Below are 15,339 nucleotides of genomic sequence, written 5' to 3' on the forward strand. Positions count from 1 at the left end.
GAAGAGTGAAATAGTTTATTATGAAGTGAGTTATTACTTACTCTGACATGATTGCAGGTTTATTCATAAATAATTTAGAAATTCAATTACACTATGTCCTCTTGACTTTTTAAAAGCTATTTGGTATGAATGAAACTTGGTACCAAGCCCCCTGTTATTCTCACACCCACTTAAATGGTTCTTATTTCTGGAGATTATGGTGATCATGGCAAGATATTCATCTTGGGGATCTAGAAATTTTATGCCTCTGGTGGGAGCTCTTTGGGAATAGATATGCTGGAGGTGGGAACACTTTCAGAAAGGTGGGGTATTGAGGAGCAGTCTCTTTCCTGCCTGCCTTAGGCTCTAGCAGGTCTTCTCTGGGTTGAGTGAGGGGGGTGGAGATTGGTTTCTGGGTTGACCCCAACACTCTGCCCACAGTTTGGCTAGTGGAGCGTTCCCCTCTCTGCTTCCTCCATCTCATCCCCTTCCTTTCCTCCTCTGTCACCACTTCAAGTCTCTCTCCTGATCACATGTATGCTTTTCTCTTGACCTGATATATGTTCACCCTCTCCCCTACTAGTCTCTTCCCTTCTTCATAACTGTCTTAAAAACGACTTCCTGCAGAAGTGTTTCTGAACTTAACCCCACTCAGCACAAAGCACGCTCATAGGTGTTATTCATCACGACTATGAATCAAATGTCCTGGGGTGGGCACTATTTAAGTGGGCAAGTGGACATTTGGTTGGACTGATTCCCTGAGACGAGAGACCAGGGCTTATGCTTCTGGATGGAGTCTCTTGCAGGGAAAAATCCATGACCCTCTTGTCATTTGGGGATACTCTGATAGCAGGCCACGGGGTCTTCCATGGTCTCTTCTAACAGCCATGATCATGTCGTACATCCTTTTAGCACATGGAATCTCTGGATGTGGGGGAGGTCGGGGCGGGGGTTGGTTATAGCATCCCCTGAGGATGGTGAAATTCTTCCTCAAATCATGTATTCTCTCTTTACTGGCTTAGAGAGAGGCTGAGGACCATCTCCACCAACACTAAACCTGCATGTGTACAGATATAGACACTTCCTTAGAAGCACATGAACCTTTCCTGATGGGAGGAAGGGATCTCCCCCATCAACCATCGGCTGCTTAAGGACAAACCTTACAGATTCTCATGGAGAAATGAACAGCATGAAGGCTAAACTGACTGACTTTCCAGTGGGCATTCCCATCCTTGGGCCCTGGGGTAACACTCCCCTCCTTCCTTCCCTGCCTGACTCACTGTGCATGTTGCCCTCTCCCCACACCCCCCAGGTACCTCTTCGCTGCTCCCTTCACTCCCTTATTCCTGAGGGTGGTAAGGAGTGGGTTGAGGGCAGGTGTGAGTACAGTGTAGAAAAGAGAAATGAATTTGCCCAACGCTGGTTGTAGTTGTGCATGGGTTGCAGGTAGGGGTAGATGGCAGATCAATGGAACAGGCAGATGGCTGTCAGGTGAAACCTACCGGTGCCCACTACTTTTCTACGGCTGCCTCTGATCCTCATGCCCCATACAGCATGGGCCACGGCAGCAGGTAGGCCAGGATGACAGCAGACTGCACCAGCAGCCGCGCGGTTCAGAACCATCACCGCCAGGAGGACACACTCAGCCAAGCCCAGCGCCAGCGATGCGCACAGCTGCACCAGGCAGCCACCACGCTCCAGCCTCAGCACCTGGCAATGCACGTTGGCCAGCAGGGGTGGCACCATGCTCATGGTGAAGCCTATATCCACCAGGGACAGGTGGAAGAGGAAGTAGTACATGGGCGCACACTGCCAGCAGCACCAGCGCCGAATTGCCAATTACAGTCAGGAGGTAGCAGAGGAGGAAGGCGTAAAGGACAGGCTGCAGGGAGGGCCAGTCGGAGAAGCCCAGCAGGAGGAAGCGCTCCTCTGCTGTGGTTGCCCTAAAGCAGGAAACTCCAGGAAAGTTGGGAAGGACAACACATACAGGGTGATGTATCCCTTACAAGCAAAGGAAAACCCAGACCACGCGGAGTCGGGAAGGGGAACGGATGGCAGCACAGACATGCTTAGGTGTCCACTGGAGCTCATTTACAGATCTGAACCCTTAGTTTAGGAAGGCAGCCAAATATTAGTATACCCTAGTTGAAGTATTTACCAGAAAATTCTATGAGGAAGATAGAATCTCCCTCCTATAAATGAATAAACTTGGGCTCAATAAGGTAAATCATCCCAAAGTCATAGCTAGTGAGTGGCCCTGTGTACTCAAGCCTCTTTGATTTCCAAACTAGTGCTCTTCTGCTGCTTCCCTGCTTCTGATTGTACTCCTCCGGGCCAAAGTAGAAATCTAATCTTCCTCTCACATGAAAGCCCTTCAGATATTTGAAGACAGATTTCTCTTTGAGCCTCCCAACCCCCTTCTTTGAAAGTGTGTTCTGCCTGAAAACAGATGCAATGTCCCAGGCTGGTATAACCAACACTGGGTAGATCACAACTATCACCTTCTTTGTGTCAGGTGCTCTACCTCTATTAATACAACCCAATATACTGCCGACTACTGAATTTTAATCTGGTGAATCTCTCTTCCAGACTGTGTCCAAAGTCCATGCCACTCCTGCTTACCATTTAGTGTGATGATCACGAGCAACACAGATCAGCACATGTGTCCAACTCTTTGCAGAGCACATCTGTAGCAGCCTTTAAATCCAGAGTCATCTGGGTAGAGGAAACACCCTTAGTCAGGAGACCCAATTCCACCTAGCAAAACTGCCTTTGACCAGTGACTTGATATAAGGAAGTCACTTCATTTCCCTCTACCTCAATATTTTCATGTGTAAAAGGAAGACTTTGAGCCTAGATGACCTCTGAGGTTCCTGGCTGTAATTTAATAAATACTTCTCATTTAATGTTTTTGACCACATCACAAAGCACGTGGGATCGTAGTTCTCTGACTAGGGATTGAACCTGAACCACTGCACTGGAAGCATGGGGCCTTAACCACTGGACCAGCAGGGAAGTCCCAATAAATATTTTTCAAACAAACTAAAAGTGGATGCAGAAGCCTTTTAACTCTCAGTATGATGCTGAATCAAATTTCCTAATGATATAGAAACCATCACGGGTGATGTGATAGATCAAAGTCACATAGAAATCTTTCTACTGCATGGTCCCTGACAGGTATCATTATATGGACAACATTTTAAAAGTCATATTCACTGTTCTTAAATTATAAATTATAATCTTCTATTTTTATTGTTCAGGAAAGAACCTTCTTCCCTCTAACACAGCAATGTATTTATATAGTTCTCCCGTTTATCTTCATTAGGCAGAACCGATTATTAATGTGATTGAGAACAAGGATTCAGGAGTCAATGTTTGGACAGTGTGGGTTTGGTGCCATCTAATGGCACAATGTGATATTGCATCTGGCATCCCAGACTCCTGACCTAAGACCTAGCAGTGGTCCACCGTGGTTATTAGTCCTGTGCTCTTGCTCAGAAAGATGATAATTATCATATTGTTATTATTAGGTATTTATATAGTGAGTATGATATCCCAGGGGTAAACTAAAGTATCCTACACATTTAATCTCTAGTACAACACTATGAAACAGATAATATCATTCAGTTCAGTTCAGTCGTGTCCGACTCTGTGCGACCCCATGAATTGCAGCACGCCAGGCCTCCCTGTTCATCACCAACTCCCGGAGTTCACTCAAACTCGTGTCCATCGAGTCGGTGATGCCATCCAGCCATCTCATCCTCTCACAAATGCAGAGTTTAAGTAGCAGTTGAACCATGTCAGATATGTGGACCCAGGAGGACTGATGCAAGTCCTCATGGTCTCAACCCTGCGGTTGGATACAAATAGTGTCTCCCCAGCCCAGGTGAGAAGTCTCAAGCTCTCGGTGAACTTTGAGGAAAACACCCCCATCTAGAAATAATTTGATCCCCCAGCTGAAGGAGGTTTGCTTCCCTGAACAAGAGCAGAGAGAAGGGAAGAGCAGAGGGAAGAGAGAGTTCCTAAGAGCATCCTACAGGAACTCCAAGGAACTTCTTGTTCCCTGGGAACAAGAAACAATAGCCTGCCTGGAGGAAGTTTTGGGACAGCTTATGGGGTGTGTAGGAGAAGGCAATGGCAACCCACTCCAGTACTCTTGCCTGGAAAAATCCCATGGACAGCGGAGCCTCGTGGGCTGCAGTCTATGGGGTTGCTAAGAGTTGGACACGACTGAGCGGCTTCACTTTCACTTTTCACTTTCATGCATTGGAGAAGGAAATGGCAACCCACTCCAGTGTTCTTGCCTGAAGAATCCCAGGGACGGGGGAGCCTGGTGGCCTGCCATCTGTGGGGTCGCACAGAGTCGGACTGAAGTGACTTAGTAGTAGTATGGGGTGTGTTCCTCAGTTCTCCACTAGATTTCAGACTCCCAAAAGTACAGACCATAATGTTGCAGACAGTTGGCCCCTAATTAGTTCTATAAATGAATAAGTGAGTGAATGTCTCTAAAGAATGTGTCAAGGGTTCTGGGATCCTAATCTCACAGTTGCTGTCTCCCACTTTTCCATGGCAAAGACAATACCAAATTCTCTTGGGCACATGCTGACACAATAAGAAAAAAGAAAAGCCTAGTTTTATTCTAGTCCCAACACAAAAAGGCTTTGATTCAATATTTACTCTGGAATCAGCACAACACAGCAGCATTAACTCTATTTCAATCCTAATCTTCATTTTAGCCTTCATGGACTAACGTTCTTGTCTCCTTGGCCTCCTAATTAGATTGTATCTTAATCTCAATGTAGATCCCCATTTTAAATTTAACAATCCTAATCTCAACCCTACAAGTGATGTCAACCCTAGTTCTACTTTTCAAATCACGTATGTAGTACATTTTTCTCATGATCACCTCTGTCTTCTTTCTCAGTGGGACCTGGAAATTTCTGCTTTTTGTCTGTTTATCAGCTACCCATGCCCAAAAGCTCTAATGTCCTCATACAGAAAAATCCTTTGTAGAGATTCTAGGGGAAATACAACAGAGAATTAAAAGAAGAAGTGTAAATAATCTGCTTTCATGAAACCTAATTTGTTCAATAAATGGTTTAACAGAGGCTTTAAGACTAACATTCCAAATGCATTCAGTCTGTGTGGACAGTTATCTACTGGATACTCCAGGAGAAAATCCAGCACAAGTTCACTCAGTCACAGCCCTCAGAGTGTTTGAAGCAGGTTGAGATGGTCAGAGACACAATTCCAACATAAGTAACCACTACACAACTGAGTTGGGGCTCCCCAGGTGGCACCAGTGCTAAAGAACCCGCCTGCCAATGCAGGAGACACGGGTTCAACCCCTGGGTCGGGACGGTCCCCTGGAGAAGGGCATGGCAACCCACTCTAGTATTCTCACCTGTCACCTGGAGAATCCCATGGACAGAGGAGCCTGGTGGACTACAGTCCATAGGGTCGCAGAGAACTGAACAAGACTGAAGCGACTTAGCATGCACACAACTGAGCTGTGGGCAAGTATGAGCCCAAAGGCATAGAGAATGAAAGAATAAAGTGTGCGAATGTGTGGGTGGTGTGAGTATCAGAGAATTCTTCCGAAGGTTTGAAACACAGCAGAGGGAAAAATATTAACATGAAATATTTGCCGATTCACTGTATGGAAATGAGCTAATCTATGTTGTGCGTTAAGATGGAAAGATGTGAGGTAAGGAGTTACACCAGGGAGCCAAATGATTAAAAAGGAAAATAGAAGTTATTTTAGAAACATGTAGAAGCTATTGAATTGGATACAAGTGGAAAAAGGGATACCCTTACAGACAATTAAAGACTACAAGATTTACATCCTGTGAATGTGGGCACTTCCCTATCCAGTAGGACACACGAGTTGGAAGCACTTGAGTTCAGTCACTTCAGTCGTGTCAGACCCTTTGCGAACCCATGGACTAGCTCCCCAGGCTCCTCTGCCCAAAGGATTCTCCAGGCAAGAATTCTGGAGTGTGTTGCCACGCCCTTCCCTAAGGGAACCTTCCCAACCCAGGGATGGAACTCCAGTCTCTTGAGTGTCCAGCATTGGCAGGCAGGTTCTTTACTACTAGTGCTGCCTGGAAAGCCCTGGAAGCACTTAAAGGACCTTATTCAGGAATCTCAGGGTATAACCTCCAGTTCACTTATGAGGAGCTCACTGCACCATGAATAGGTCCGGAAGCATAAGCCCAGCTTCTGTTGTGTCCCTCCAGCACCCACGGAAGCCAACCTTCCCAGTTGCCCTGACCGGAATTCATCACTCATGCCAGGTTCCAGGATATGCTACCCCAGAACATGTCTCTTTGGCATATGGATCATTTTAAGCTAAAGGCCATTAACCCGCAGCTGTGGGAAAAGCTCTAAAACAGAGCACAGGCTTTCTTTTTATAAAAGAAATTTGCATTTATTAAGGCATCTCCCCATCATGTACCTGGAAAAGGAGTTTTAACAACACTCTTAAGGAGAGGGAACTGGCTTAAATCTGCATGACAAATCTTAGTAACAATACTTATACAGTACTTATACTACACTTTTCCTTCCCATGTGGCACTAGTAGTAAAGAACCTGCCTGCCAGTGCAGTAGACTAAGAGATGCAGGTTCAATCCCTGGGTCGGGAAGATCCCCTGGAGGAGGAAATGGCAACCCACTCCAATAATCTTGCCTGGAGAATTCCACAGACAGAGGAGCCTGGCAGGCTACAGTCCATGGGGTCTCAAAGAGTCAGACACAATGGAAGCGACTGACTTTGCACACACTTTTCCTGAATCGCTTTCCCAAAACTTGCCTCCACCACCCAGAAGCTCAAAACCCCTTTTCCTTTGTTTAGCCTAAAACGGTATATAAGCCCCAGTTCTAATGGTCTCTCTGGGTTTCTCATCACTGACTATTTCCACGTGCATGCACGATGCACATGATAATAAACTTCTGTTTTTCTCCTGTTAATCTGTCTTTTGTTGGTCTCATTTCCAGGGCCCCAGCTAAATAAAGAACCTAGATGGGTTCTAGAAGAAAAAGATTAATTCTCCTCCCCTCCACCCCCAGAACACTCCTGTCCTGCTTAGCTTTACTGCCACTCGGTCCCAGAACAGTGCCCTCTCGGGGAGGCCTCCATGCGGTTCACGGTGGCAGCCCTTTCATCTTTGGGGGTTCCCTTCCTTGCTCCACGGGCTGTGTAAGTGGATGCTTCATTGATTAAGTATTTTGAAAATCAACCCTGCTGGTGGGGGAGGGAAGAGCGCTGTCTGATATGAAGCCCACTCTCCGATTCCCCTTGGGTTAATGGAACCTGAAGAACAAAGAGAATTTCCTGTTTCAAAAGCCAGAGAGAATAAACTCTATCCAGAGTGGCCTAAAATTACAATGGACCGTAGGAGGAACTCCAGTTGGCAGGAAGGGCTAGGAGTGGGACTACTGCTGGCCCTGAAGCATCCAGAAGCAACCAAAGACCCAGAAACAGACTGAAAGGCAGCAAACAGCAAGCAATGCCTGGGTGATGGGCCTGGGTGGGTACATGGCAGTGTGTGAGGTGCCATGAACACTGGATTTGGAGTAGACAGACCAGATGCAGTGGATCATTCTTCCCAAAGAAGGCTGCAGCAACATATTTATCCCATCCCACATGTTCTTTTCACAGTGGGACTGATGCTTAGCCCAGCATGAAGTGAGGTCTGTTCTTCCTCTCCTTGAATCTGGGCATGGCCTTGTGACTGCCCCGACAATGGATGCTATGTGATGTACAAGGCTGTGTCAGAAAAAAAGTTGGGCTTCAACCTAGCTGGCTCAAACCCTTGCGTTTGGAACCCAGGCACCATGTTATAAGGAATCCCAGACTGCATGGAAAGGCCAGGTGTAGGGGTTCCAGCCCACAGTCCCCGCTGAGGTCTTGGCCAACCCCCATCTTGAGGCCCTTCTGAGGATTCCAGCCCCCAACCTTCAAATCTCTCCACTGTCCCCTGAGTTGCTGACCCACAAAGCCATGAGACATAATAAATGATTTTCTTAAGCCACTGTTTTGGGGTAACAGGTTATGCAGCAACAGACACTAATTCACTCAACCTGGATGCTGTCTCCTCTCATCAACTGTGTGACCCTGGACCAGAGTCTTCCTCTTGGAGTTGCAGCCTCCTTGCCAGAAAACAGACATGAGCACATGACCCCTTCCCTCGGCACAGTCCCGAGCAGCAGAACTAATGACTGTGAGGTGCCCACATTCCTGGCTGTTCTTTCAAGCTACCTTGTTTAATTTACCTGCCTACTTACTTCAACTTTCCACTTTGAGAAGGTACATCACACAAAAGCCCATCTTGCCTACTGCTCTGGTGTCGTTTAGTTGCTAAATCCTGTCCAACTCTTGCGACCCCATGGACTGTAGCCTGCCAAGTTCCTCTGTCCATGGGATTTCTCAGCAAGAATACTGGAGTGGGTTGCCATTTCTTTTTCCAGGGTATCTTCCCAACCCAGGAATCAAACCTGGGTCTCCTGCATTGCAGGTAGATTCTTTTTTGACTGAGCTACGAGGGAAGCCCTGCCCACTGCTCTACCCCAAGGCCTAGACAAGCACCTACCACCATAATTTCCCCATCAAAAACTGATTGACTGAAAAAAAAATAGTAAAACTAACATAGCAGCAAAGTGTTCACAAACTACTTCCTGTTAATAAGTGATAAGGGCAGGGAGGCAAAAGACCAAGTCAAGGCAGAGCAGGGGCCACTGAAGTCTGGCAGACAGTCTAGAGTTCAAGATGTTCTACAGTCAGATCTGAAAGCCCAGGGGTGAAGCCCACCCTGACCCAGCAGGGCTGAAGAGGCCAAGGGAGCTCTTCCCAGAACTGCTGAGTAGTAGTCACACACTTCCTCCCCACACCAGGGGCCTCCGCTAGCCCTACCATTTGACTTGGCCCCTGTCTGTGCTGCCAGCCAAGAATGTCTGGCTTAACCACGGCACAGTAGAACTGATCTTCTCTAATCTGCAGCCCTGCTAAGTGCAAAGAGGGCTTCCCAAGTGGCTCAGTAGTAAAGAACCCACCTGCCAAGCAGGAAACGCAGGTTCAATACCTGGTCAGGAAGATTTCGCTGGAGAAGGAAATGGCAAGCCACCCCAGTATTCTTGCCTGGGAAATCCCATGGACAGAGGAGCCCAGCAGGGTATAGTTCACAGGGCTGCAAAGAGTCAGACACCACTTAGTGACTAAACAACAAGTACAAGGAAAGTTCAAGGTGGTAACTCTAGTCTTTTCTGTTCTGCCCAGGGTTGGGAGGTAGCTCCCACTACTGCTTCTGAAGCCAACTGTCCATTTTCTACACTACCAGCTGACCTCCTCCACAGGCCTCTTTCTTTTGCCTTGAGAATGCTCCATTGTGGGATGAAGGGCAACTCGATTCAAATCCTAGTGATCCAAAGCGGATACTCACAGTGAAATGGTTTTCAAGTACTGGTCCAAGATTTAACCTCCCCTGCTCTTGGGAAACTTCAGAAATTGGCTATTAAATAGGGTGGTGAAATGACAGGGCCCATCCAATCCTTGCAGCGCTTTCAGAAAAAATATATGAAAATTACTTTTAAAAAATCAGTGCTATGGGGAAGGAGAGAAACTGAGCTTCGGGAAAAAAAAGAAAAAAAAAAAACACTTCTCCAAGGGGACACAAAAAATTACAAAATTGTTGAGCAATGTTTTGTTTCCATTGGCCATTGAGGACTTTCTTTCATGTGGACAGCAAACTCCTGCCAAGATGCTCAGGGTTCTCAATGACTTTTCAGGCTGGAAGAACTCAGGGACCATCTAATCTGCTACCTCTGAGCAGTTATGTTTTATTATTATCTTCAATTCCTAGGAGGAATAGCCCTCACATCTGTTCAGCCACATGCTCCAGGCTCCCAATACATGCCCATCACCATCAGAGACCTCATTAAACAGTGACAGTGGCTTGTTTACCCAACATGCTCCGTGAGCCAAGAACCATCGTGAGCACTCGTCCTGGCATCCACTCCGTGGAGGGATGGATGTGAAGATGGTGGTGGGGACGATGACTATTACGTTCACATGTGAGGACGTGGAGAATAGAGATTGGGAATGTTTTTTGTGTGTGGTAGAATCTGAAGCTCTGGGAGTTTGACTCCGGCCCACACTTTTAACCTGTTATGTCACCCCTCACTAATCTCAGCCCTAACTGTGTCCTGCTTTGCCCTGCTAAGCCCTTGATGGATCAACACCTCTGTCCATCCCTCCACTGAAATGCCTTTTCATCAATGTGGGGGGCCCCCAGAGCCTCCCTCCTTGGGCTGAAGCCCATTCGGTTAACAGTAAGGGACGAGTCACTCCATTCACTGGTTTATTGAGATTTGGGGAGCTCCTTCCCCCAAGACACCACAGTGCAAAAAGGACACCATCTCCTGTCACACAGGACCATCTTCCACCTCCACAGTCAGGGGTGCCTTCCTTTGGTCAGGCTTCTCACCAACCACCCACTGCAAGGAGCTCCCCCAACCAGCCCCCATTTCTTCTCCCTTCTTTCCCTCAGAAAAATACAAAACCGAAGAACACTCTTGTAGAGGAGGATTGTGAGTGTGGACCGAGGATGCTCCAGAGCGCAAAGGAGAACAGGGTGAGTGCGAGCAGAAACCGAGTGTGATGTGGACCCAGACGTGGACGGCCCCACCAGGTGAGAATCGGGGGAAAGTCTGTAACAATGTGCAGGGTGGGTGCATATGGCTCTGCTGGAAGAACACAATGATTTTAAGGTGCAAAAAGAAGAGGGTACACGAGGGCACATAGGGCAAGTGCACAGGTAAACTTGGACGTGTACAAATGGCACAAGCCCACCCACACAGCTCTCCCAAGGGCATATCCATGACCATGAGGGGGCACACGCAGCCATGAGGGAAGGGAATACAGCAGGGCACGTGTAGCCAAGGGAAGGGTGGATAGAGCACATGTGAAACGCATGTGCAAACAGGAAAGTGAGAACAGGGAGGATAGATGTGTGTTGGGAAGAGGGAAGGAGCATGTGAGCCTTGACAAAAAGAGTGAGTGCCTTGCAAAAGCTAAATTCAAGAGGGATAAAACGTGTGGCTGTGTGGAGGGGCAAGTGGGTTGGAAGGAGATGAGGATGGTGAGAGAAATGGCCAGGCCCTGTTGCCACGGGGAGAGCACTCTGGGGAGGTCCCTGCCGGTGGGAGCAGGAGCAGAGCACAAAGGCGAGGGGGCTGCCGGGTTGTCGTGGCAACCAGAGGAAAAGAAGAGGAGGTGTGTGTCGTGAGGCACCAAGGAGCCAGTGAGTGAGAAGCTTCAAGTCGGGTACAAACTCGATTATGAAGTAGAGATAGACAATGATACGAATGAATGAGAGAACAGGGCCCGGCTCCCAGAGCACTGGAGACTCAGACGACGCTGGAACCTGGGACTCTGGGACTCAAGAGGGGCAGGTATTTACAAGAGATGGGATGGAACGGTGTTCTTCCCACCTAGGGTAGGGATCCCCTGCTTCGTCCCGAGCTCCCCCTCCTTCTCCCTCTCCCTCCCCCTATTTGCCTGTCCCCCCTCACACCTCCCTCACTTGTAAAGCAAGTGGACTCGACTTCCATCACAGCTAAGCCGGTCAGGGGGCTCAGGGGGCCCCCTGGGCAGGCCCCCCGAGGGGTCTGGGGGTGTCGGAGGGTGACGCCGGGATCGGAGCTGCTGCCGAGACTGGAGCTGATGGCGCAGTTCAGAGACCCGCTCCTCTTTCTGGAAGAAGAACACAACCGGGCGAGTGGGAGAGAGAAGTCAGGAAAGGGTGGGAGAAGGGAAGGAGAAGCAGAGAAAAATGTGGGGGAGAGGGAGGGGAAGACGGACAGAAGAAAGGAACAGGAACCATCAGGCAGGAACAGGGAGAGCCGAAAGCACACACTGAACACAGTGGGGCAGCAGTTGAGTTCAGCGAAAGAAAGCGGGTAGGGGAGGGGAAAAAGAGCCGAGCACATAGCTTCCGCTTCCGGTAACGCACTCAACAGATTAATGCCAACCCAGTTGGAACACCCCCAGCCTGACACTGCACTGGCCCCTAACTCCCGCTGGGGGCACTGCAAACACCCTGTATATCTGCCCAGACCCCTCTCACTGGAGGGTATACTCAACCCCCACAACCAGCCATGCCCAGCCCAGTGCCACGCCCTCGCCTCCAGGAGGCGGAGTCAACAATGCAGGTCCTGCTCTAGAGCCCCTCCACCCACTGAGGCCCGCTCTTGACCAGATTTTTACCTGAGACTGACTCCACCTTCTCCCATTCCCTGTCCTCCTCCACTCACTCCCTGGCAGCTTGTCTCCTGAGACCCTCCCTTGGTAAATCATGTGCACAGGAACCCCAATCTCAAGCTCTACCTCTGGAAGCCTGACCCCACCCGAAACGTGGGCCTCCCTGACCTGCCGCCACCTCTGCCTTCATCACATACCTCGGCGATGATCTTCTCCAGCTCGCGGTTCTCCTTCTCCAACAGCCTGGACTTCTCCTCCTCGTTGTTGTTGGTCGAGGACCCTGTCTTCATGGTGTCCTGTGCCTCCGACTGCCACTCCCCTCGGGTGATCAGCCTGCGCATCTGGGAGCAGGAGTTGGGGGTGTGGATGGGCCAGCAGGGACTGTCAGCAATTAGCTCATGGTGGGTTGCAATTGGAAGGAAGGAAAACAAGAGGGAGCTGGGCAGACGAAGTGGGAGGAAGGGAAGTAGGGACACAGAGGGGACAGGGGCTTGAGAGGCTTGGAGGACAACCAGAGCCATACCTTGGGCACAAAGAGCACCACCAGGGTGATATAGGAGGAGAAAACTATGGCGAGAGAGGCGAAGGCAAAGGCAGCATCCTGCTGGCTGGACAGGATCATGGTGACCGGGGCAGTGATAAGGCATAGAACCTGGGGGCAAAGTGTGTGTGGGGTCACAGGCCTGCTGGCTTAGACAAGAGCCAGGGTCTTCTTCCCCCAGAAAAGTCTATGGGGACAGGTTCCTGGGGAACTTTCCATTCAAAAAGGACCCAAAGTCGGGATGTGAGAGTTGAACCATAAAGAAGGCTGAGCACTGAAGAATTGATGCTTTTGAATTGTGGGGTGCTGAAGAAGACTCTTGAGAGTCCTTTGGACAGCAAGGACATCAAACCAGTCAAACCTATAGGAAATCAACCCTGAATATTCACTGGAAGTACTGATGCTGAAGCTGAAGCTCCAATACTTTGGCCACCTGATGGGAAGAGCTGATTCATTGGGGAAAACCCTGATGCTGGGAAAGACTGAGAGCAAAGGAGAAGGAGGCAGCCAAGGATGAGATGGTTGGATGGCATCACTGACTCAGTGGACATGATTTTGAGCAGACTCTGGGAGATAGAGGAGGACAGGGAAGTCCATGGGGTCTCAAAGAGTAGGACATGACTTAGCAACTGAACAACAATAGTCAGGTTCATCCTCAACTGTAGGTTGGTAAGAATCCCAGATAAACTGTCCCAAACCAGCTCCAGCTCTAGGACAGCCCCTCCCTCCAGACAGGAGCCCCCAGGATCTCTGTACACACATCAGAGTCCTTAAGAGCCAGTCCTGAGCATCCCTGGCAGGAAATCTCATTCAGATTCCAGCTTGGGAACCACAGATGAGGAATTTCACCTGTTTCTGCTTCCACATCTATCTAGTGGGGATGCTAATCACCACGTCACTGGGTGGTTGTACGAAGATTGATGTGCACTTTATACATTTATAAAGTGCTTTTCAAACCCAAGGCATTAGAAAACGTTTTAAGACTTCCAGCCAACTGACCCCACACCGGGCACCTCATTCTTCCCAGGCTACCCCCATCTGGGTTGCTGTGGCCAGTCCCCATGGTCAATGCCAGGTGTCCAGGGAGCTCACCGCCACATTGTAGATGGCCATGCCCACAGCCCGGTGGTCATTGATCTTCTCGGTGGACACACTCTTGGTCTCATAAGCAAGAAAGATACCCAGCAGCAGCAGTAGCCCCTTGTAACCATAGAAGATCCCTAGGATGGCAGGGAAGGGTTATCCTCCACTCACTCCCCACTTCTCTGTGCTCCTTCTGATGGCAGTGACATGGGGGTCTCCTCTCCAACCCAGCCCCTCTGACCTAGTATGCCCCTCCCTGTCCACTGCCCCCGGGTCCACCCAACTCGCCCTGACCTCATTGCTTCCTCCTGGGACTAAGAGCCCCATCACACAGGACGATGATGGTCATGAGTGGCTGTCAGTACACACAGTGTCTCACCTCCTCACCCTCTGAGTGGGAAGATGGCTTTCCACGCTGAGGGCAGGTTTGCCATTTGTGGTCAGAGTGATATTAAAAGGGCCAAAGGGGCCTAACCCCTCGCAGCCCCAGCGTCACTCCAGGGAGTGAACCAGACAGAGATGGAGATGAGGGTGAGGCCACATCACTGGTCCCTCTGATGAACACAAGCTCTGCCTCATCCCTGCAGTGGACACTAAGCACTTCAGGCAAAAGACCAACTCTCCCCATGCTCAGAAAAGACTAATGCAGTGACAAACAGGAGGAGATTCAAACTGAGTTGACATGAGCTGTCTGCCTCTTTTTCCAAAGACCCTTCTCTCTTCAAAGCTACTGCCCACTCCATACACACTCCCTCCCTACTAGCCCCCCTTTATGGGCATCTCCCCCACCCCTCCCCCACACCCTGCACACCAAGCCACGTATTCATCTTCTTGGAGCTACAGTGCTCCAGCTGGGGCAGAATAGACACGTCAATATCTTCCTTCGGCTCCTCCTTGGCAAAAGTCTAAGGAAGAGAGAGAGCCACAGGCAAGATGGTTGCCGTCCTCCCCTCCCCTCCCCACCTCTGCTCAGTCCCCGACTCCCAGTTCTGCCCCCTCTTTCTGAAGAGATCCTCAGTTCTCATTCCACATCCAACTCCAGGCCTGGGAACATTTGCCTAAACACCTTATAAGTGCTTGTTCCCTCACTTCCACGATGTCTGAAAATCTGCCCATCCTCCCAGATCCCCACCTCTTTCTTTCGTCACAGGAATTCAGAGTGTCTGCTAGGGCTCCCTCCAGGAAGCAGGGAGAGCTGCTGAGATACCCAGGGCTGGAACACACCTCCCATGGGCAGCTCTTCTCCTCAAGACCCCCTGCAGCTCCCAAGGCCCTTCCACCAGTGTGTCCTGCAAGGCCTCCTGACCCAAGCGCCTCCTCAAAGGGTACCTCAATGGTCCGGTGCAGGGGGTCCACGATCTGCCAGATGGCGAGGGTGAGGACATCCATGCCCACCAGCAGGCCCACCGTGGCATACAGCTTCCAAGGCTCCAGGGTCTGAGTCAACACACAGAGTACAGGCATGTTGGGGTAGGGGAC

General features: G+C 49.6%; 1 protein-coding gene and 1 pseudogene across 4 annotated transcripts in view; both read right to left on the reverse strand.

The window, feature by feature from the left end:
* Nucleotides 1-78: 78 nt before the first annotated feature.
* Nucleotides 79-9,966, reverse strand: LOC123328042 (annotated as a pseudogene).
* A 356-nt stretch (nt 9,967-10,322) lies between these two features.
* Nucleotides 10,323-15,339, reverse strand: part of GABBR1 (gamma-aminobutyric acid type B receptor subunit 1) — a 29,013-nt gene continuing 23,996 nt past the window's right edge. For 3 of the 4 annotated variants that reach the window (XM_044928339.2, XM_025266978.3, XM_025266975.3), the window contains 6 exons: nt 15,190-15,297; nt 14,672-14,765; nt 13,870-13,997; nt 12,760-12,888; nt 12,434-12,577; nt 10,323-11,729 (listed from right to left, as the gene is read on the reverse strand). In XM_044928339.2, the coding sequence (XP_044784274.1) occupies nt 11,556-11,729; nt 12,434-12,577; nt 12,760-12,888; nt 13,870-13,997; nt 14,672-14,765; nt 15,190-15,297 (777 nt within the window). In that variant the 3' untranslated portion in view covers nt 10,323-11,555. The remainder of the gene's footprint in view (nt 11,730-12,433; nt 12,578-12,759; nt 12,889-13,869; nt 13,998-14,671; nt 14,766-15,189; nt 15,298-15,339) is intronic. The other variant, XM_044928333.2, reaches the window with a different exon arrangement.

Source organism: Bubalus bubalis, chromosome 2 (assembly GCF_019923935.1).
Source record: "Bubalus bubalis isolate 160015118507 breed Murrah chromosome 2, NDDB_SH_1, whole genome shotgun sequence".
In the NCBI taxonomy this organism is placed as follows: Eukaryota; Metazoa; Chordata; class Mammalia; order Artiodactyla; family Bovidae; genus Bubalus; species Bubalus bubalis.